The sequence below is a fragment of the Rhineura floridana genome, chromosome 2 (genome assembly GCF_030035675.1).
Source record: "Rhineura floridana isolate rRhiFlo1 chromosome 2, rRhiFlo1.hap2, whole genome shotgun sequence".
In the NCBI taxonomy this organism is placed as follows: domain Eukaryota; kingdom Metazoa; phylum Chordata; class Lepidosauria; order Squamata; family Rhineuridae; genus Rhineura; species Rhineura floridana.
Genome location: NC_084481.1, coordinates 100,349,725 through 100,371,595, shown reverse-complemented (window position 1 = coordinate 100,371,595; position 21,871 = coordinate 100,349,725). Strand labels below are relative to the sequence as shown.

At 41.8% G+C, this 21,871-nt stretch overlaps 1 protein-coding gene across 1 annotated transcript in view; it reads left to right on the top strand.

Moving 5' to 3' along the window:
• Nucleotides 1-21,402, top strand: part of DDB1 (damage specific DNA binding protein 1) — a 41,572-nt gene extending 20,170 nt beyond the window's left edge. Inside the window, exons 10-27 of the mRNA XM_061609786.1 lie at nucleotides 2,174-2,276; nucleotides 2,856-2,931; nucleotides 3,024-3,132; nucleotides 3,432-3,610; nucleotides 3,695-3,858; nucleotides 3,945-4,052; nucleotides 4,785-4,992; nucleotides 6,319-6,414; nucleotides 6,602-6,713; nucleotides 7,443-7,566; nucleotides 7,814-7,978; nucleotides 9,160-9,254; nucleotides 9,394-9,564; nucleotides 10,345-10,454; nucleotides 10,568-10,737; nucleotides 11,044-11,146; nucleotides 15,756-15,879; nucleotides 16,121-21,402. Coding sequence (XP_061465770.1) covers nucleotides 2,174-2,276; nucleotides 2,856-2,931; nucleotides 3,024-3,132; nucleotides 3,432-3,610; nucleotides 3,695-3,858; nucleotides 3,945-4,052; nucleotides 4,785-4,992; nucleotides 6,319-6,414; nucleotides 6,602-6,713; nucleotides 7,443-7,566; nucleotides 7,814-7,978; nucleotides 9,160-9,254; nucleotides 9,394-9,564; nucleotides 10,345-10,454; nucleotides 10,568-10,737; nucleotides 11,044-11,146; nucleotides 15,756-15,879; nucleotides 16,121-16,204 — 2,301 coding nt within the window. The 3' untranslated portion in view covers nucleotides 16,205-21,402. The remainder of the gene's footprint in view (nucleotides 1-2,173; nucleotides 2,277-2,855; nucleotides 2,932-3,023; nucleotides 3,133-3,431; nucleotides 3,611-3,694; nucleotides 3,859-3,944; nucleotides 4,053-4,784; nucleotides 4,993-6,318; nucleotides 6,415-6,601; nucleotides 6,714-7,442; nucleotides 7,567-7,813; nucleotides 7,979-9,159; nucleotides 9,255-9,393; nucleotides 9,565-10,344; nucleotides 10,455-10,567; nucleotides 10,738-11,043; nucleotides 11,147-15,755; nucleotides 15,880-16,120) is intronic.
• The last annotated feature ends 469 nt before the right edge of the window (nucleotides 21,403-21,871 follow it).

The following is a 21,871-nucleotide window of genomic DNA, read 5'->3' as shown; positions in this document are numbered from 1 at the left end:
CCTGGGAACAAGGTGCCACTCTCCAAATTTCCATTCTCCTAAAGTAAGTGATCATAGATGCCGTATTCTGCTATATCCAGATGATGCGGCCCTTTTATCATTTTCCAAAGTTGGTCTCAAACGCCTACTCCGAGTTTTTATGTCATATTGCACCGATAATCACCTAACCATAAATTTTTCCAAAACCAAAATTTTAGCCTTTGCAAAGCGATCCACAGTCTCTCACTGGACAATCAATGGCCATCAAATTGCTCAAGTTACGTGCTATAAATATCTTGGCTTTATGTTTCATTCCTCTCTCTCTTGGGTGCCTCACATTCGTGCGGCTGTTCTGACAGCCCGGTCTACAGTGAAGAGTCTATTACGCTATTTTCACACTAAAGGGGGACAATTTATTCCTGCAGCTTTACAGGTTTTTAGATCCAAGATCATCCCTCAACTATTATATGGTGCTCCTCTTTGGATTTGCGCTTATAATACTACAGTAGAATCTGTACTTTCAATTTTTTTATGACAGATTTTTGGTGTCCCTAGTTGTGTCCCGAATGCCGCCCTTAGGTTAGAAGCTGGTCTAACCTCGATGGAATGCCAAGTTTGGTCTATTGCCTTCAACTACTGGCTTAAACTATCCTATGACTGTCCACCTGGGTATCTAGCACTTCTCTGGAATGACTCTTACCTTTCCACATGGATGTTAAACTTCCCAGGTTAGGCCCCTCTTTAGAATATTTATCTACTCAAGATTTTGTAATGGCCAAACACACTATAAGAACCCGACTTAGGGATATAGATCTCCAAAGCTCCACCTGTGCAGCATCTAAAGTCTGCTCACCCCTGCACCATAAATTGAGCTTTGACCCATTGAATTACACCCTATACTTAGATTTTCTAACGGTTCCTAAATATCGGCAAGCATTTGCCAAGGCCAGATTCAACTGCCTAACCTCAGCACTGTTGAAAGGGAGATACCAGGGAATAGCTTATGACCAACGTATTTGTCCCTGTGAGGCGGGTAGTATAGAAACCCTTTTACATGTTTTTTTCGTCTGCCCATTGTATTCGTCGGAATGTTATCAATATATATTTCCAATTACTAAAAAGTTCTCTAACAAATCTCCCGAGTGTCTGTTACTCTCTCTTTTGGCAGGCTCAGATAGGTCCCTTACGATCTCAGTAGCTAAATTTGTTCATGCAGCCCAATCCAAGCGATCCAAATCTCTGTTCTGAAAGTCCTACTATAGATTTTACTTTGCTCTCATATTGTATTGGGTTTCTTTTAACATTTATATCACTGTATACTATTTTATTCTTGTATTCTATATTTTCTGTATGGGTCTCTTGACCGCAATAAACATTCTGATTCTGACTGTCCAAATGGTGACTGGCCCATGATCATCTAGTGTGGTTCATGACCAAGCAGAGTTTTGAACCAGAGTCTGACATACTGTCCAGCACTGTACGCTGACTCTTGTTCTGGGGTCTCCAGTGTGGTGCCTGTGGGCACCACAGTGCCTTCATATGCCCACTAAGGCCCCCTGTCCCTCCCAGTTTTTAATTAAAAAAAAAAGAAATTAAGGGGAGTGGCTTGTTGGGGGGGTTCCTTTGGAGTGGTGCCTCCTTTTGTCCCCTCTGATATTTTTTGTGGAGAGTATGGATGTTTTTGCTGTGGGGAGTTAGGGGCGATTTCTGAGCATTGCCAGATTTTCCTCTGTGAAATAGGTGTTTTGTGTGCCCATGACAGTTTTTTTAATTTTCCAAATGTGTCCCTAGGCCTGAAAAGGTTGTCTAGTTAATTTGATGGTAGACTGAAAATGATTACTGTTCTGGCTGTGCATGCAATAAAGTGGAGAGGCTGTTTCAGAGAATGCTGACTTAGCCTTCTCTTTCCCAGCTGCCCCCTCCCAATGTCCTCGGTCATACTGCTCCCATGTCTGAGTAGTGGGTCCTTTCTGGAATTAAATTTCTTTCCTACAAGATTGGGACTGGATGTAGAATCTTATCTCCCTTTAGACATTAGCCTAATTGACTCTCTAGTAGATTGCAAGAAAAGCTTCCCTCCCCTCAAGAATTAAATTAGATTATTAATGCCCATTACCAAATGTCATGTCTATTGCCTATTATTATTATTAATGTCAGTTAGGCTTTTCTAATGGTCGTTCTCCTGTTTCCACAGCTGGTTACATGCTCTGGTGCTTTTAAGGAGGGCTCTCTGAGGATCATCCGGAATGGGATTGGGATTCACGAACATGCCAGCATTGATCTGCCAGGGATTAAAGGTGTGTTGTCCTGATACAAATGGATAATTTGTGGCACTGTCTGCAGTAGCATTAGTGCATATTGCAAATAGGTTTTGGGTTTTCACTATTGCTAAGGTTGTCACACATGATTTTTTATGAACGAGCTTTTCACTTTGTTAAAAAAAAGTGTGGGATTCTAGCCCTCATGGATGTGTAGAAAAGTTTAGAAAACCTCAGGTAGTGTTTAGTGAAGGCTTAGAGGCTGGCAAGTTTTCAGTAGATAAGATTGCAAGATTTCAGTATCTCATATTTTTTCTGTTTGAATCTTACATCTTTCTGGTTGCCATGCATTTGCCTTCCATCGTTATGTTCTTTATCTTTGCCCTCCCCTTCTGTATTCTGTGAAGACCTAAACCTTAGAATCAGAGAAAACTATATTGTTGTCTGTATAGTTTGTTGTAGCCTGGAAATGAGAATTGTAAGCATGCAGTAAACAGCATCTGCTGCTTTAGAAGGAATGAGGCAGGAAAATGTGCTTGCTTGGTGTGTTTGAGTTATGAGATTCCTTGGTCTTTCATGGACACTTGACATAATATTTTGTATGTCTCTGCACTGCAGGATTGTGGCCTCTGAGGTCAGACTCGCACCGTGAAACTGATAACACCTTAGTGCTGTCTTTTGTGGGCCAAACCAGGTAGAAAAAATGTTAATGCATTGTAGGGCTGAGCCTTGAAGACTGGCGTGTGTTTGCAGATAAGTTTGACTGAGTCTTCCTATATTTTGCAGAGTTTTGATGTTGAATGGAGAGGAAGTAGAGGAAACTGAATTGACAGGATTTGTGGACGATCAGCAAACTTTTTTCTGTGGCAATGTGGCCCATCAGCAGCTAATCCAGGTAACACGCAAACTTTTCATGAAGATAAAACCTTTCAAAGCAGGAGTGGATAACTTCCCACCCTCCAGTTGTTGTTGGGCTACAACTCCCATAATCCCTAACCACTGGCCATGCTACCTAGGATTGATGGGACCTGAAGTCCAACCACATCTGGAAGGCCACAAGTTAGCTAGCACTGCTTTAAAGTATGACATCCTGTCAAGATGTCATACAGCACATCTGTTGTATTTGGACAGAGGCCTAAAGAATAACCTGCCTTTGAATCGGGAAGAAGTACCAATTTGTGTTTCTTCCTTTAGATCACATCTGCCTCAGTACGGCTTGTCACTCAGGAGCCCAAGGCCCTTGCAAGTGAATGGAAAGAGCCCAATGGGAAGAACATCAGTGTGGCTTCCTGTAACAGCAGTCAAGTGGTGGTGGCTGTGGGGAGAGTTCTGTACTATCTAGAGATCCATCCCCAGGAACTCAAGCAGATAAGGTGAGTGTGAGCCTCCTGCGCCTGAGGCATTTTGTGCTAAACCATTTTACCTGCTGCAATACTAACATGTTTCCTCCTTGTCAGCTGCACAGAGATGGAGCATGAGGTGGCCTGCCTGGACATCACTCCCCTGGGAGACACCAGTGGCATGTCCCCTCTGTGTGCTATTGGCCTTTGGACTGACATATCGGCCCGCATTCTTAAGTTGCCCTCGTTTGACCTCTTACACAAGGAGATGTTGGGAGGAGGTATGAGTTGTTTGTGTATGTCCTGTATTGGGAAAGGTGAATACTGCTAAGGGTGATCCTGATGAGCTCTGCCCCTCTCTCTGCAGAGATTATCCCACGTTCGATTCTGATGACTACCTTTGAGAGTAGCCATTACCTGCTTTGTGCCCTGGGGGATGGGGCTCTCTTCTACTTTGGGCTGAACATTGAGACAGGTGAGTTGAAGGCTTCTTGTCTTCAAACTTTCTCTACTGGTCTTTCTGAGGGCCAACCTAGATAGGACAGCAGGAGATTTGTGATCAGGTATGTTGCAGTTGTTGAAGGTAAAAGCTGCTGCAGGACAGTTCAAATCATTTCACTTTACACCATTTTGCTTCATTTAAATCATGCACGTTAAATCATCTGAAAGTTGTTGCATCTCCACATTTTCCCCAGTGGGAAAATAAAGTAGCATGGGGGAAAGGTTTAAACTGGAAAGCAGCATGAAGGAAAGGGCTAATACACTCTCTTACTATCCCTCCCTCTGTGGCTCTTACTCAGTTCCCTCCTCCTCCTGTAGTTGCTTTTATCTTTAAAAAAAAGGGGGGGTCTGATTGAAGATGTTCCATCCTTGCATCTGGTTTGGCCTTGAGAAAATTTGGACATTGCTCATAGATTAAAAAAAGAGCAGGATCTCTTGAGATCTAAACAGGATTTCTGTACTGAGACTGTTGCCTCCTCCTTTCGGGCAGCTATTTTAAGGGGTGTTTTCTGCTCTCTTTATCTGGAATGAATTTCTGTGGAAAGTGAGCTGATGCAGGGATCTTGATGTTCTTTAGATGAGTGACAGAATTTAATTGCTTAGTCTTCATGCAGTGGAGAAGCAGCAGTCACACTCCAGCTACAGTACTTTTGTTTTCTGCTTTCTCCAAGTAGGTAGGCTCTAATGCTGTTCTTGCCCACAACAGGTTTGCTGAGTGATCGTAAGAAAGTGACACTCGGTACCCAGCCCACTGTTTTAAGGACTTTCCGTTCCCTCTCCACCACCAATGTGTTTGCCTGCTCTGACCGCCCAACAGTGATTTACAGCAGCAACCACAAACTGGTCTTCTCCAATGTCAATCTTAAGGAGGTGAACTACATGTGCCCTCTCAACTCAGATGGGTACCCTGATAGGTGGGTGTGCTCTGTTCCTCCTGTGTAAGTGACCTATTTCCCACAGAGCTTACTTCCCCCACCCCGGGATCCTGCTTGGTGTTTGGGTGCTGCAGTTTTCTCGTGGAGTTTTCAGGATGGGTGTGTGGTAGCAATGCAAGCCGGGGATGCACTATTCAAACTGCTGGGTCTGTCTGCTTAGGCTATATAGAGATCATGAAACTAGCTTGTTTTCCTTTCAAAATCCAGTGTCAAAACAATAACAGCAAAATAGAGAGTAAAAGAGTACTCCTTTACAGCAGGACTCATCAAGCTTGAAGGTGATCCTTTTTGAATTCCTGATTCTTTGCTTCTTGTTTAAACTCCTGATAGGTAGCTCCTGCTTCAGTGTTAACTCTGCCTCTGATTCCTCTTGCAGCCAGTTTTAAATCTTCAGAAAACAAGCAGAAATGGTGCATTTACTCTGCTTCTTCATAGTAAATATTCTCCCTGTTTCTTCCCTTTGATCAGGAATCAAGGTTCCTCTTAAATCTGCCTCATATTGGAATAAATGATCTGCATTTTCATGGTGCATTTCTGTCCCAATATGTAACCTGTATATAACATGAAATCACTTTTGACATCACAAGATACCACTGAATGATCCTGGTGTTTTATGTTTCATTATACCAATTCAAGCTGATGATTAGTAAACAGGATAAGTAAGGCACCTGGTAAATTATTTCTCAGTGTTTCAAATTATTTATTCTGGAATCGGGCTAATAAACTAATGGAAAGAGAAACAGCATGATGAAGAGGATACTGTGACAAGATGGAATGGGTGTGAGGTTTGTGTTGATGCCTCAGCATTGTCTCTGGTTTTTCTGAAGGAAATTTAGGGTGTCTGTAGACATCAGCCCCAACCAACATGGCTGATGGTCAGGGATGATGGGAGCTGTAGTCCAGTAACATCTGGAGGGCCATAAATTCCCCATCCCTGACCTACATTATCAGTTCATGGATTGTCTTCCTCCACACCGCTCATCTTCCTACCCCAGGTCCTTATTATCCATATGCAACTGCCTACAGGTTTCTTTGTTTCTGATACCTGGGTAAGAAATCCTTGATACTGCAAGTCATTGCACCCATTTAACATACATTACTTCCTTTGCTGTAATATTTATCTTTTTAACTTGGTGCAAATCCTGTTAGGAGAAATCCTGGCACTGGTGCATTTCTTAAATTACAGGTTCTTTTATTGCTTTAGCTATATGGATAGGAACTCTGGATTCAAGAGGCACTATGTATAGTGGAGGGAGAACAATTTTTTCTTTAAAGTGAAATGCCTTACTTGTCTTTGCTTTGCAGCCTAGCTTTAGCCAACAACAGCACTTTGACTATTGGCACCATTGATGAAATTCAGAAGCTGCACATCCGCACCGTTCCCCTTTATGAGTCACCCAGGTGAGCAGAGCAAGAAATGAGCACCTTCAGGGGCTCTAATAAGGAGGCTTAGGGGTGGGGTAGGGGGATATTATTTCTCTGTGCATTCCTATGACATTTTACCAAAGCGGCACAGGTATGACTATGTTAGTAGTTGTGTGTCTGTTCATTTTCTCTACTTACCTACGTGTCCCTTTTTGTCATGCAGGAAGATCTGTTATCAGGAAGTATCTCAATGTTTTGGCGTACTCTCCAGTCGCATTGAGGTTCAGGATGCCAGTGGAGGCACCACTGCACTGAGACCCAGTGCAAGCACCCAGGTGAAAGGAACTTCCCTGAAGACATGTATGTGCAGGATGCCATGCAAGCTGCTGGCATCAGTAATATGACTTCTTGTAGCTACAGAAATATACCTATATTGCTTAACATTTGGATCATCCCTGCTTTCATGTGATTGAGCTCTGCTAAAAGGGCAGTCTCTTCCTTCTCTTTCCTGACAGTCTGGATTTGAGTGGAGAGTTGTAGTGACCTTTTGATTTTTGGGTTAAATACCTCTTTTCTGTGATAGAAATAACTATTTTGGACTGGCCAGCACATCGGGGTTTCTCTAGTTACTCAAAACCTTGTTCTCCTAGTTTTCTAGTATTTACTTAAGTTTCTCCCTCTGCTCTTATGAGCAGATCCCCAGGACATTTTGACACTTCTTCTCTTCCAGGCTAATTTCCAAGTGCCTCTTCAGTAAACAGGAAACCTGGCAGTACTGATCTCCTGCTGGTTAATGGTACTATAACATAAATATGCTCGCTGACCCTTTTGATGGCCTCTTCCCCCTCCAATCCAAACATCCTCCTAGTCTTCATAAGTTTGGCAGATCTTAATCTCTGATTTATGTCCATGGTCAAAAGGAAAGGGCACACTTGCCTCATTCATTGGGGCTGGGTTATTTTTTTCTCCTGGCTGTATGCTCCTGTTTTTTCTCTTATCCCGCTCCTGTTTCGATGGCCTATAGAAGTAGTCTGAAGGAGTTACTCTTCTTTCCCGTGTTTCAGGCCCTCTCCAGCAGTGTGAGTTCCAGCAAGTTGTTCTCTAGCAGCACAGCCCCACATGAGACTTCATTTGGTGAAGAAGTAGAGGTGCACAACCTACTCATTATAGATCAGCACACATTTGAAGGTACTTCTCCACCGATCCTAATTTTACTTCTCATGAGAAGTCCACTTTTTGAGAGACACTTAAGGATGTAAGAAGAGACTGGGGGGGAGGTAACTTGAGAGCATATGTTCTCATGGAAATATTGTCAATGGACATGTTTAGTTTCTGTGAGTTTTAGTAGTTACCTATTTTACACAAGATGCTCCAGCCAGTACATTGAGGAGTATTTGCTGAGGTCTAATTCAACAATTTCCTTTTTTCTCTTCAGTTCTTCATGCGCACCAATTTCTGCAGAATGAATATGCACTAAGCCTGGTCTCCTGCAAATTGGGCAAAGACCCCAACACATATTTTATTGTAGGCACAGCCATGGTGTATCCTGATGAGGCTGAACCCAAGCAGGGTCGTATTGTGGTGTTCCACTATTCTGATGGTAAGAGCTGGAGATTTGAATCATATTTCCACATTCCCACTAGTGATTTGCTGAGGTTTATGGGCATTGTTGTGATCACTGCTTTTGCTTATTTTTAAGGCCCTCTGGACATTATTACCCTTGCTTATAGAATTGTCCTTTGCTCATGAGAGATTTTTGCTCCTAGAATCTTCTACTGTAGAAGTCTTGGACCTTGTTCTCAAAGTTTTAAGAACTGTGTTAACTGCTTCAGGTGGAAAAAACACACACACTGCTTCCCCAAAAAAACCTCCTTCCCAAAACAACATTGATTCACTGCTACTTGTCCCTATTCTTGAGCAGCCATAAACTTCTTGCCAACCAGTGTGCCTCCAGATGTTGTTGGACCACAACTCCCATCAGCCTCAGCCAGCATTGCCAATGGCTGAGGCTTATGGGAGTTGTGGTCCAACAACATCTGGAGGCACACCATTGGGAAAGGCTGGCCTAACCTCCTGGATCCTGCCCCTTCCAGTCTTCAATTGTGAATAGTTTAGAGAGATGGCATGGATAATAATGTACTGGTGTTTTATATTTTGGTTTGTTATTTTCATGCTTTGTTATGAACCATTTTTAGTGTACTCTAAACAGATAAAGTGATAATAGCTGAATGCTGACCGGCGCACAGAAGAATTTCTTTTTCACAAGGAAAATGGAAGCTTTTGGTGGAATTATCCTGAAGGTCTTATGGCTGTTGGAAAAGATGAATAAAAAACTAAAATCATTAACCTTAATAAAATACTAAGAATGATTAACTATTAAGAATCTTAGTGACGTGCTTTGTTTAGCATTACAGGAGTGAAAGAGACTTCAGAGAAGCAGAGAAATAGCCACAGCTATAGCAGTTCTCATCCCAACACAACAGGGATAGGGCTTAGCACCAACCTCCATGGGCTACATCTCTTCCATGGCCCTTATACAGTGGGATGATACTGTGTTATGCAAAAGAGAAAAGGCTTTGGTATAGGAATGGGGGAGGCTGCATCTTGTGGCATAGACCTTTTCACCTTTACACTAAACTGTGCCCACAATAGAAACATTAGGCCCATGCATCCTTGCAGCATTTCTGATGATGCTCTGGCTGTATCTAATTCTAGTTATGTGGTGAGATGCAGGGAGCATATGCATTGTTTCAAGTACTGTTGTATTGATGTGTATCCTAGGTAAATTGCAGAGTCTGGCTGAGAAAGAAGTGAAAGGGGCTGTCTATTCTATGGTGGAGTTCAATGGAAAACTCTTAGCCAGCATAAACAGCACGGTAAGGCTCCCAAGAGTTCTTGCATCAGCGTCCTCCAGAGCTGGGGTGATTAATTGACTAGGAGGAGCATGTCTGACCTTGTTGTGTTGTCCCTGGCTCTGTTTTAGCTTTGGCCTTGTACATCTTTCTATTCTGCCAGGTGCGGCTATATGAGTGGACAGCAGAGAAGGAGCTTCGCACAGAGTGCAATCATTACAACAACATCATGGCGCTGTATGTAAAGACGAAGGGTGACTTCATCTTAGTTGGAGATCTAATGCGCTCTGTCCTTTTGCTTGCCTATAAGCCTATGGAAGGGAACTTTGAAGAGGTATTGATTTGCGGCTGTTACCTTAATGAATGCAGCAGGCAGAAGGCCCTTGTAAGAGGCTTCAGAAAAGATGAAAACACTATATGAGAGACGAGGACTGTTTTCCATGTCTTTTTGCTATGGCGTTCTCATCACAGCTCAATAAGGGGTCGGGTTTTAGACATGATTTGTCAAACCTACTTGACAAAGGCTGGCCCTATCATTGGGCAGTGTGAGATGAGTGCCCTTAGGCTGCATATTTTTGGGTTGCAGCCATGAAAGGGTAGTAAATTGTCTATTCAGTGTGTTTATTATTCTGATTTTGAGGTGGGGCACCATATGGATTTCCCATTTCAGGAGCAAAATATCTTGGGCTGACTGGCCCTCTTCATTTCACCCATATTAAGGACTGTTAGGATTTTGATACTCGTCATTGAAACTAGATCTTTATAGTGAACAGAGTGACTTACTAGGTTAACTGACATTGCAGAGTAATATTCTTTTAAATTTTTTGATGTGTGAATAAATATTTGTCTAAAAATGTTTAACAGTGTTTTAGAATTCTCAGTCTGAGGCAGGGGTTGGAACTACATACATCTTGTGCTAAGGTAGTTTTTTGCACTTGAGGTCTTGTTTGTGTTTTTTTCCACTAGCTTTGTCCTGCCTCTTACCCCAGGATCAGTTTAGGTGAAAAAGATCCTATAGCTGCAGTGCACTTTTGATTGTGGTAGGAAAATAATGAATTTGCTTGCAGTGAGAATTTCAAAACACAAGAGCAAACTATCTGTCCTTCCCTTTTAGATTGCTCGTGATTTTAATCCAAATTGGATGAGTGCTGTGGAGATTTTGGATGATGACAACTTCCTAGGGGCAGAGAACGCTTTTAACTTGTTTGTATGCCAGAAGGACAGGTGAGATGCTTCCCCTAAAAGATGGATTAAAGTGTACAGGTGGCATCTACAACTGGGAGTAGGGGTGTGGTGTTTACCCTATCATTTTTACTAGCAGAATTTCTGTTTTGCAGTGCTGCCACAACTGATGAGGAACGCCAGCATTTGCAGGAGTTTGGGCTGTTCCATCTGGGGGAGTTTGTCAATGTCTTCTGTCACGGGTCTCTCGTCATGCAGAATCTGGGTGAAACATCCACACCGACACAGGGCTCGGTGCTTTTTGGCACAGTCAATGGAATGATTGGTAAGGTTAGAGCCAGCCAGGGACCTCCTCCATCTTCCCATGTAGTCATGGGGAAGGCACCTCGTTCATTGTTTGCTGATAGTGGGATATGGGGTGGGAGACTACTAACTTGGAGCTTGTAGAAAAAGGACATGGAGTAGTAGAGGCCTTGGGTGAAGACTATATGAATTAGAAGCTGTATCTTGCAATTCAGCTCTAGATAAAGCACCAGCCTCAAAAGTCTTTGTAAGTCAACGGTGAACATTTAAATGATAACTCTTGAATACTGTTTGAAAATATCATTTTAAAAGTTATTTTTCTCCATAGGGCTGGTGACTTCACTGTCAGAAAGCTGGTATAACTTCCTGCTGGATGTGCAGAACAGACTTAACAAAGTCATTAAGAGTGTAGGAAAGATTGAACATTCCTTATATCCTTTTTTTCTCCCATCGTTCTACTATTTATTGTGTGAAATGCTCTAAAATATTAGGCATAGTACAAGGATATTTTTTAAATGACTGGTCCCTGTCCACAGACTTACAACCTACAACACAAACAAAATAATGGGGAGGGAGGGAAGAGGGAAGCAGCAGGAACATGAGCTGAACCCAAAATGGATCTTGCAGAGATAAGAATCTAAATGGAGAAAGCAGTAAAAGAGATATGTCTGGGGGGATGTCTAAAACTTTAAAAAAGAAGACGAACAAGGTATGACTAGGCATCTCAAGCATAGAGAACAGCCAGAGAAAAAGACAAAGGTGAGGAATGACAAAAGAGATGAGTGGAGTACAATGAATAAGATCATGTATAGAAAGATAGCAAAGAGGAAATGAGAATCTTGAACATAAGAATACACAAAAATTTAAAGTGGATTAAGGAGCCTGTATAGAAGCAAATACAATAGAGAGAGAGAGTGCTCAGGTGAACTGTGGCACTGAGGACAGAAATAAGAGACATGGAGACTGGTAGCCTTACAAACAAAATATTAATGAAGCCTAAATTAGAAAAATGGGACTACTGTCTGAGCATCACTGGAAACCATTGGGCCGTTCTTGGGGGATATTATGTAACTGAGTCTTTGCAATAAGAGTTCAATCAAAGGAAGAAAAATTGTCGTGGTAAAAAAAGAACACCAAAGCTAGAGTTCTATGTGTTGTGTCATTTTGGGTCCCTTTCCAAGGAGAAAGGCAATTAATAAATACAGACAACAGATGTGTGGTACCATTGATACTAAGTATTGCCAAAGAACAAGTTGTCAACCCACTGTTGTCCATATGTAGCTGTTAAGTTCTGTTAAAATACCTGAGGAAAATTTACTGAGAGGTAACTAGAGAACTGAGGGAGAAAGGACAGCAGCAGAGTTATATAGTTGGATTGTTTCATCAGCCCTCAATATGATTATTCAAAGCCAGAGTGGAAAGGTACACAGGGAGAAAAGGGGACCAAGAGTGTGGGAAAGAGATTAATGAGAAATAGAAAAGAGTCATTGGACAGACAAAAACTTGGTCAGGACAGAATCCTGGAGCTTGGGGCTGTTCAAAAATAAAGAAGATAAGTTAATAGTTTCAAAGGCAGCAGAGAGATCAAGAGAAATAAGAATGGATAGATAGATGAGCCACTACATCACTGGCATTTTTAATTTCTGTACAATGAAATTTATGAAAGCCAGGCTAGGCCTGTAACAAAAGTGAAGGCAGAAACTGGGCATAGATATGTTATTTACTTAAAGAAGTAAGCGGAATATAAGGGGGGAGGATGCTTCGAAGTCAGCCAAAGTCTGATAAACTTCCATGTGAGCGTGTTTTGTATCAACCTCCAAATATCATTCTCTGCTTTACTCACAGGTGAAATCCCATGCATATCTACTTGAGATGGGAAACCTGTAGTTCTGCTGATGTTGGCCTACAGCTCCAGTCATACTTGATTATTGGTCATGCTGTCTGGGGCTGAATAGAAGTTGCAGTCCAACATCTGGAAAACCTTCCAGAATTGTTCTACACTCAGTATCCCAAATCTGGGAATACTTCTAGTATTACCATTGGGTTGTATGTAATATGCTTTGTTAGCATATTTTCACTCAGGCAACTACAAAATATTTTATGCAGGAAATGAGAAATTAAGAAGAATTGGGGTTGCCTTAATAGTGAGAAGTGATGTAGCAAAAGCAATTAGGAGCTATAATGCAAGGTCTGAGCGAGTGATATCAGTGAGATTAAACAGGAAGCCTATTAACATAACCATCATCCAAGTCTATGCTCCAATGGCATATGCAGAAGAGGAGGAATTTGAGAGATTTTATGCAGAAGTACCGGAAGAAATTGATTGCATATGCATACCCAGGCCCACCCTTAGCATGTGCGGGGCCCGGGGCAAAAGCATAGTTGCCCCCCCCATTCTTTCTCTCTCTATATATATATATTTAGAGAGAGAGAGAGAGATTTTATTTACGAATATATGTAATTATAATATTTACATATGAGGCTAACAACCTATTAAATACAAATATGATTACCTTCACTTCAGGGAATAGGCCTCTAGTCAACCTGTTCCATACATATCCATTTCTTCACTGGTCTCTCGACATCTGTCTTCCCTTTGTTGATATCTGCTAGATATGGCAGTCTATTTCTAGGCATATTTCCCCATCTTTATCTTCCTAACTAAACAATTGAAAACACTTTGTGCAGAACCATTATTTTAAATATCGAGAATGACAGAATTTAATGATTTCTGTAAATGTCTGGGCCTGGCTGCTTTGTTGATGGGCAATTACTTTCGAATTAAAATAAAAATAATACAAATATAAGAAACTATATATTTATTGTCAAAGATTTATTTTCCTTGCTTTCACTTCCGCAAAATCATTAATCAACTTGTCAAAATCTAGATTTTCACAGCTGATGAGTGGCGGCAGCACAGGGAAGCCATTGACTCAGGCACGCAGCCGAAGAGCAGGCAGGGGATTCAAACCTCCCGCCTAAAATCAGCTCGGGAAGCAGCTGGTGAGACAGCCACTGCATGGCTGAAGAGAGAGGAAAAACTCCACAGCAGCCCAGCTTCTCAGATCGCCAAGCGTGGGGGACCGCCCCACATCCCGGTGCCTAGGGGTGGCTCTGCGCATACCGAAACAAGATGTGCTGATAATCATGGGGGACTGGAATGCAAAAGTAGGGAACAGAGAAGAACTAGGAATTGTGGGAAAATGGGGCGTAGGAGAAATGTAGCAGGAGAGACACATTGAATTCTCTGAAGCCAATAATTTGTTTCTTGCAAACAAATTTTTTGAGCAACCGAAAAGATGATTGTACACATAGACATCACCAAATGGTCAATATAGGAATCAAATTGATTATATAATTGGTAACAGAAGACGGAGAAGTTCCATCCTTTCTGCAAAAACAAGACCAGGAGCAGACTGCAGTACAGATCATGAACTGGTAATATCAAAAATCACAGTAAAGCTAAAGAAGAAGAACAAAGCAATCATAATGTCAAAATACGATTTAAATAACATTCCAGAAGAATATAAAGATCAAATAAGGAACAGATTTGAGGCTTTAAACTTAGTTGACAGAGAACCAGAAGAACTATGGACTGAAGTCAGAGACATTATCAGGGAAGAATGCAAACAGACAATGCCTCCAGTTAAAAAGAGAAAGACCTCAGTGGATGACTGAAGAAACTCTTAAAATGGTTAAAAAGAGAAGGAAAGCAAAAGGAGACAGAAACACTGTTAGAACATTAACTATACAGCGACTAGTACATAGGGACAAAGAGAACAATTACAATAGTTATTGTACAGAAATAGAAGAGGAGAACAAAAAGGGTAGAACAAGAGCCCTATTCCAAAAGATTAGAGAAATGAAAGGGAAATTTAAACCACGAGTAGGGATGTTGAATAATCCACAGGGGAACACACTGACTGACCGAGATGAAATAAAAGGAAGATGGAAGCAATACACTGAAGAACTCTATAAAAGAGATAACAGGATGCATTATTTTACTTGCATGGGATATTAATAGTTAGATAATCACTGTATTCCCTGGGATCCCCTTTCTTTGGAATTGGGATGTATATTGAACGCTTCTAGTCTGTGGGCTATTGTTTAGTTTTCCATATTTGTTGACAAATTTTTGTCAAAATTTGGACAGGTTCATCCTCAGTAGCTTGTAGCAACTCTATTGGTATGCCATCTGTTCCTGGTGATTTGTTTCTTCCAAGTATTTTAAGAACAGCTTTCCATTTCCCCACAATTCCTAGTTCTTCTCAGTTCCCTTCTTTTGCATTCCAGTCCCCCATGATTATCAGCACATCTTGTTTTGGTATGTGATCAATTTCTTCCTGTACTTCTGCATAAAATCTCTCCAATTCCTCTTCTTCTGCCATTGAATGTGATGTCAGGTGTGGGGCAGGTAGAGATGCAGCAGGACTGGATGTTCATGCAGCTGATCCCTCCAGAAAGCAGGACTGAACTCCCTGCAGATTGGCTGATATGCAGGGGAAGCAAGTTAAATCATGCTTGGTTTGGGTGTGCAAGAGCTACAGGAAACTATTGCTTACCTGAGCCCTGCAAAAAGCAGAATTGGAGTGAGCTCTCCATGCAGTCTCCTCCCCCCCCATCCCTGTGGGCCAACTTTAATAGGTGGGCAGCACCAGCCACCTGTCAATCACCTGATATCATTATGCTGTTAGTTGATTGACAGGTGGATAGTCCCATTCATCTGTCAAGAGTTGGCCCTCAGGGTGTGGGGAGGATAAAGATTTGGACCATGTCACCTAAAAAGGTCCCCCACCTTTTATATCTTTCTCTTCCTGATGAACTACTATTTATTTTATGGCATTAACTTAGATTTTTGGGCATGAGCTATACCTGTAGTCTAATTTATATAGGGAGATCAATTAATGTTATCCTACACCACTGTTGTCATGTGTGTTCTGCCATTTTTGTTTGTAAAGTGTGAGAACTTGTAATAGTTCTCAGTAGAAAAACCTAAGGCTGGTGCTGCTGAAGTTTTGTTTCCTTGATTCGTGGTTGCACCTGGAGATCGTTTCATACAGAACGCAAAACAGAACCAGCTACTGGGTTTATTGATGGAGACTTAATCGAAAGCTTTCTGGACATCAGCCGACCCAAGATGCAAGAAGTGGTGGCTAACCTACAGGTGAGATGGGAAAGCCACTTGTGTAGTAGAAGTTCTTGAGGCAGCCTTTCTCATTGTTTAGAGAGGCCATGATCCCATGCATGCTTATGTAGGAGGAAGTGCCATGAAACATGGTAGAAATTACTTGTGAGTAAACTTGCATAGGATTGCACTGATAGGAAATGGAATAAGAGCTATATGCCCTGACCATTGTTTCCACAAAATGGCTTTTCTTCTGATGCCTCTTGCCTTTTTGTTTCAGATTGATGATGGCAGTGGAATGAAGAGAGAGGCCACAGTGGATGACCTAATCAAGATTGTGGAAGAGCTCACCCGTATCCACTAGTTGGATGAGGAAATATTTCCTAGCTCCTTCCTTCATGCTAGCATTTGGAGTGTTTCCCACCTGCAGCTGGGATCCCCTAGCCAGTTGCACTGTAACACTAGAGGCAGTAGCAATGCTCCTGGGTGAAAGTGGGGAATCTCTCTGAACGGAAGCCATCTTGCTAGGGACTTGCAGATGAAATATTGGCTGTTGATGACATAAAGTCCTGCTTGGACTCACCAGTCCTGTGGCTCTCATCTGCCAACCCAGTACTGGTTTCAGCCATTTCCCATTGAGTAACCGCTAGCGGTTGGCAAAGGTGTGCCCCCTACCTAGACTTTTCCCACAGCTCATTCACTGTTGTCTTTTAGTATACTTTTTGGATTTGTTTTGAGTTGTTCCTTGTGTTTTGAAGTGGGAATCTTTTTCCTCTTCATCTGTTTGGATGAGGTGTGGCTAGATGACTGTGTCTGGTGTTGGGGAGATGTGAGTTGTGCCTACTCTGGCTTTATGGAGGTGCCAGTCCGAGTAGGGAACCCAAGTGGGTAGAAGACCTCTCTATCACTAGCCTTGCTGCTCATTCAGGGAGGAGGGGCTGGAAAACAAAAATATTCTGTTGTTAGTTTTGGAATTTTACCAAATAAAAGTAGTCCAAGAGGAAAAGTTTGGCTGCTGTTGTCAAAATCTTCCCCTGCTCTGCTATCCCTTTTGGGTCAGAAAAAGATCCTTTTATTTCATACCCTTGTAACACACCTGTTACTCCATCTATGTTAAAGTGGATGTTCTTGTTTAGTTTTCGCTTTAGTGTTTAACTTCCTCAAAACCTCTGCTTGCAAAAGAAGTGTGAAGAGGCTGACAATATAATAGCAGAAGGCACGGATCAGGGATTAACTGCTTTTTTCTTTGTTGCTGGACAGTGATCTCAATATGGGATTCTCTTCCTTTCCAGTCAGGAGGAGGTAGACTTCATGAAATTGAGGGTGGCTCTGAGTTGGATGAGGAAACGCACCCCTTTCCTCTTAAGATCCACTAATCACTTTCCCTCTCCAAATTTCACCAGCTTTGGTCTATTGTTTGTCATATGCTAGGATATTTTTTTCCTTCACCATATTAGGATTCAAAGGAGCTTTTAGGACTAGATGTCAGTGGTGGATCATCTGCCTTGCACGCAGAAGGCCCCAAGTGAAGTCCCTGACATCTCCAGATAAGGCTGGGAGACGCTCCTGCCTAAAACCCCAGAGAGATGCTGCAAGTCAGTGTAGACAGTACAGAACTAGATGGACCAATGGTCTGACTCAGTCTAAGGCAGCTTCCTACAGTAGGCCCCACTTTTCAGTGTTCTGCTAATATGGCGGCTTTCAAATAGAGTAAGGCCCCACTCATACAGTGCTTGTTCTGCTTTTACAGCATTTTTTGGGCATCAGGCACTATTTTATTGACGGAGTTCTGCTTTTCAGCGGGTTTTGCTTTTCGGCGGAGGTCTGAAACATAACCCGCTGTATGAGTGGGGCCCTACTGTATGTTCCTCCTTTGACTCCTTCCAAGACCCTACTAAAACTGAGCTCATGGTCTGAGGGGAGGATGCTGTTCAAGCTACTTAATACATTGCACAGAAGTGCATGGAGGGCCTAAGAAGCCCTCCTGAAATTTTTATATGGAAAGGTGGGGTGATTTTTTTTAAACTCCTGTATTCAATTTAACAAGGGTATGAAAAACAAAGACACAACAAAATACAACACAAAACTAGCAGCTGTATTTAACAGTCGGGTTTTGGTGGGATGAGAAGATTACAGAAATTTCTAGCATACATAAGTTGAGGGTAACATTTTTATTCCTATACAATAAGTAAAGTTCTCTTTGTGAATTAGGGTCTATGAATTTGATCAGACCAAAAGTGCAGTTGGATATCTGGAGGATGCCTAGCATACCCTTCTCGATTAAGAAATGCCAAAAAAGGCTAGTATGCACTGGCAAATTTATCTAATTTTATCAAGCCCCTGCAAACTGTACTCTGTTAATTTTTCTTGTTGTTGTTATGTTCCTTTAAGTCCACTATGACTTATGGCGACCCTATGAATCAGTGACCTCCAAGAGCACCACCCTGTTCAGATCTTGTAAGTTCAGGTCTGTGGCTTCCTTTATGAAATCACTCTTGTTTGGTCTTCCTCTTTTTCTACTCCCTTCTGTTTTTCCAGCACTATTGTCTTTTCTAGTGAATCATGTCTTCTCATTATGTGTCCAAAGTATGATAACCTCAGTATCATCATTTTAGCTTCTAATGATAGTTCTGGTTTAATTTGTTCTCATACCCAATTATTTGTCTTTTTCTGAGTCCATGGTATGCACAAAGCTCTCCTCCAACACCACATTTCAAATGAGTTGATTTTTCTCTTATCCGCTTTTTTCACTGTCCAACTTTCACATCCATACATAGAGATCAGGAATACCATGGTCTGAATCATCCTGACTTCAGTGTTCAGTGATACATCTTTGCATTTGAGGACCTTTTCTAGTTCTCTCATAGCTGCCCTCCCCAGTCCTAGCCTTCTTCTGATTTCTTGACTATTGTCTCCCTTTTGGCTAATGACTGTGCCAAGGTATTGATAATCCTTGACAAGTTCAGTGTCCTCATTGTCAACTTTAAAATTACATAAATCTTTGTTGTCATTACTTTAGTCTTCTTGACGTTCAGCTGTAGTCCGGTTTTTATGCTTTTCTCTTTAACTTTCATCAGCATTTGTTTCAAATCATTACTGGTTTCTGCTAGTAGTGTGGTATCGTCTACATATCTTAAATTATTGATATTTCTCCCTCCAATTTTCACACCTCCTTCATCTTGGTCCAATCTTGCTTTCCGTATGATATGTTCTGTGTACAGATTAAATAAATAGGGTGATAAAGTACACCCCTGTCTCACACCCTTTCTGATGGAAAACCAATCAGTTTCTCCATATTCTGTCCTTACAGTAGCCTCTTGTCCAGAATATAGGTTGCGCATCAGGACAATCAGATGCTGTGGCACCTCCATTTCTTTTAAAGCATTCCATAGTTTTTCATGATCTACACCAGCCTTTCCCAACCAGTGTGCCTCCAGATGTTGTTGGACCACAATTCCCATCTTTCCTGATCATTGGCAATGCTGGCTGAGGCTGATGGGAGTTGTGGTCCAACCACATCTGGAGGCACACCGGTTGGGAAAGGCTAATCTACACAGTCAAAGGCTTTGCTGTAATCTATAAAGCACAGGGTGATTTCCTTCTGAAATTCCTTGGTCCGTTCCATTATCCAATGTATGTTTGCGATATGATCTCTGGTGCCTCTTCCCTTTCTAAATCCAGCTTGGACGTCTGGCATTTCTTGCTCCATATTTTTCTAGCAATGCCAAATTCCAAACTTTGCTCCAACAGCCCTCAAGTGTAAAAGAAGAGCTGTGTTTCCTGTGATAAGCTGTCTCTAATTTGGCAGCTGCTAAAAGGAACAGGATTAGGGTTTTGTGGTGGGACACCTGTGTTGACCCTCATAAAATACAGAAAAAATAATTTTAATAAAATGTAAACCACCATGCTAAGAGGCAGATGCACAGGAGCTGGTGCCATTGCCATCCAACTAGCTGTCAGGTTCTTGCTGCCATCCAACGTGCTCAGTTTCAGCTGTGTTGTCTGCCACTCTCATGAAGACTTATCACCACCTCATTAACAGCTTCCCCCAGCTTTTGAAAAGCTTAAATGCAGATGGGGAAAACCTGATGTCTAGTAGGCTTTCAACTCTGTCAAACTATCCCAAGCACTTGTTTATGACATACTGTGGGTGGAGGCAGTGGCTCCCATTTGCTTCTCAGGGTCTTCCTCTGTTTGTTGTGACCAAGCCGTACACAGAATAAAACAATTTGCAGTTTGCTGTAATATCCAGCAGAGGGCAGAACATTTCCTAGATGTCTCAAGGCTTTTAAGCCAACAGTTCTCCGCACCTGCAATAGCATGAAGCCATGTCCTGTACAAATTCTTTTTGTTGATTGTGGCCTCTGGCTTCTCATCTCTTCTAAAGAGATGCCAAGACACTGTTGCTGACAGTCTGGCAGACATTTAGGGCCTTTTTTTGTTGTTGCATTGTACAATGCTGTTACTAAGATGCGGTGCTAAGGCTACTAGTGCCATAGGCAGCAAGCTTCCCGTAAAACATTGTATCCTTCAAAAGGTTTTCCCTTGGAGCAGGGTGTCTTGGAAACATATATTTTATAAGAGATGTAGACTATGTAACCTTACACAGATCTGTAAACCTTCCTATGTAGCTAGTAGCCAAGTTGATTTTATAGTAAGAGCTCTCATAGAGCCTGGCTGCATTCCCAGAAGGAATTATTAAGAGATCTGAAACTTCAAACTACAGCATTCTATTCCCAGCAGTTCTCTTGGTTTTGCCTTGAATAAACTAGCAGCATCTGATAGCTTTTAACTAATATGGTTGCATCTGCTAATTACTGTTTGTGAGAATTTATGTTCATATGTACAAGAATGCTCACAAGTGGATAAGTGGGCTCCTGCTGGGAGGAAGGGCAAGATATTAAACAAATAAATAAGTATGTCAGCGTTCTCAGATGAGTAGCATGGGTAGGAATACCTCTTGATTTTCCTTACAATGCTTTCCATAATTTTTCATGCTTTCATTGACTTGTGAAATAGTAGAGTTATGAAATGTTGAAAAAATGCTTCTAGTGGAATGGGGCCGTAATACTACCACCAACCCAACATCTAGAACTCTTCCTCTTATAGAGGGTGGTGGAGCCCCCCCCCCATCAAGTCAATACACATTAAGATGGCTAATATCTCATATAAATGTAGTAGGCACAATGTTAAATATATAGACAAATACTACACAATATACAGAAATACATGTATAATATATATGTTTTAGCACAACAAACCAAGTGTAATCAACATCTATAGTGCATAGTTTTGCAGGGGGGGGGATGAGAAAATCCTATAGTTAGGTATGTGTCAGATGCCTGGGATGTGGCTTTTTTAGGGAGGGCCATAGCTCAGTGGATACAGAACATACTTTACATGGAAAAGATCCCAGGTTCAGGTCCTGGCATCTCCAGCTAGGGTTGGGAAAGACACTTTGGAAAGCTGTTGCTAGTCTGTAAACAGTACAGAGCTAGATGGAACAATGGTCTGACCCAGTACGAGGCAGCTTCTTGCATTCCTAAAAGCAAAGATCTAATACACCTACAAATTAGGCTGTATAACCCTTCCGGTAGATTTATATTTACTACAGCTTTGAGAGTGCAATCCAGCAACACTGTATTATAGCAACCTTCTAGCATAGGAATAACCAACGTAGTTCCCTCCAGATCAGGAATGATAAGAGTTGTAGTCAAAAGAACGTCAAGAACATTGTTCTTCAACCTTGCGTCCCCAGATGTTGTCAAACTACAACACCCAGCCAGCTCAGCCGATGGCCAAAGATAACAGTTGTAGTCCAACAACATCTGGAGACCGAAGGCTGAAGAAAAGTGATCTAGAGGATACCATGTTGGCTATCCTGGTCTAGCGGGTGCAGTGAAAGAGGGTCCTATATTGCAGCTGAGTAACTGGTACCTTTCGTTGCTTTTGTAACCTGTCACAAGGCCACACATATGAATATGCACTAGTAATATATACACATAAATAAATGGTATAGGCATGCCCCTTG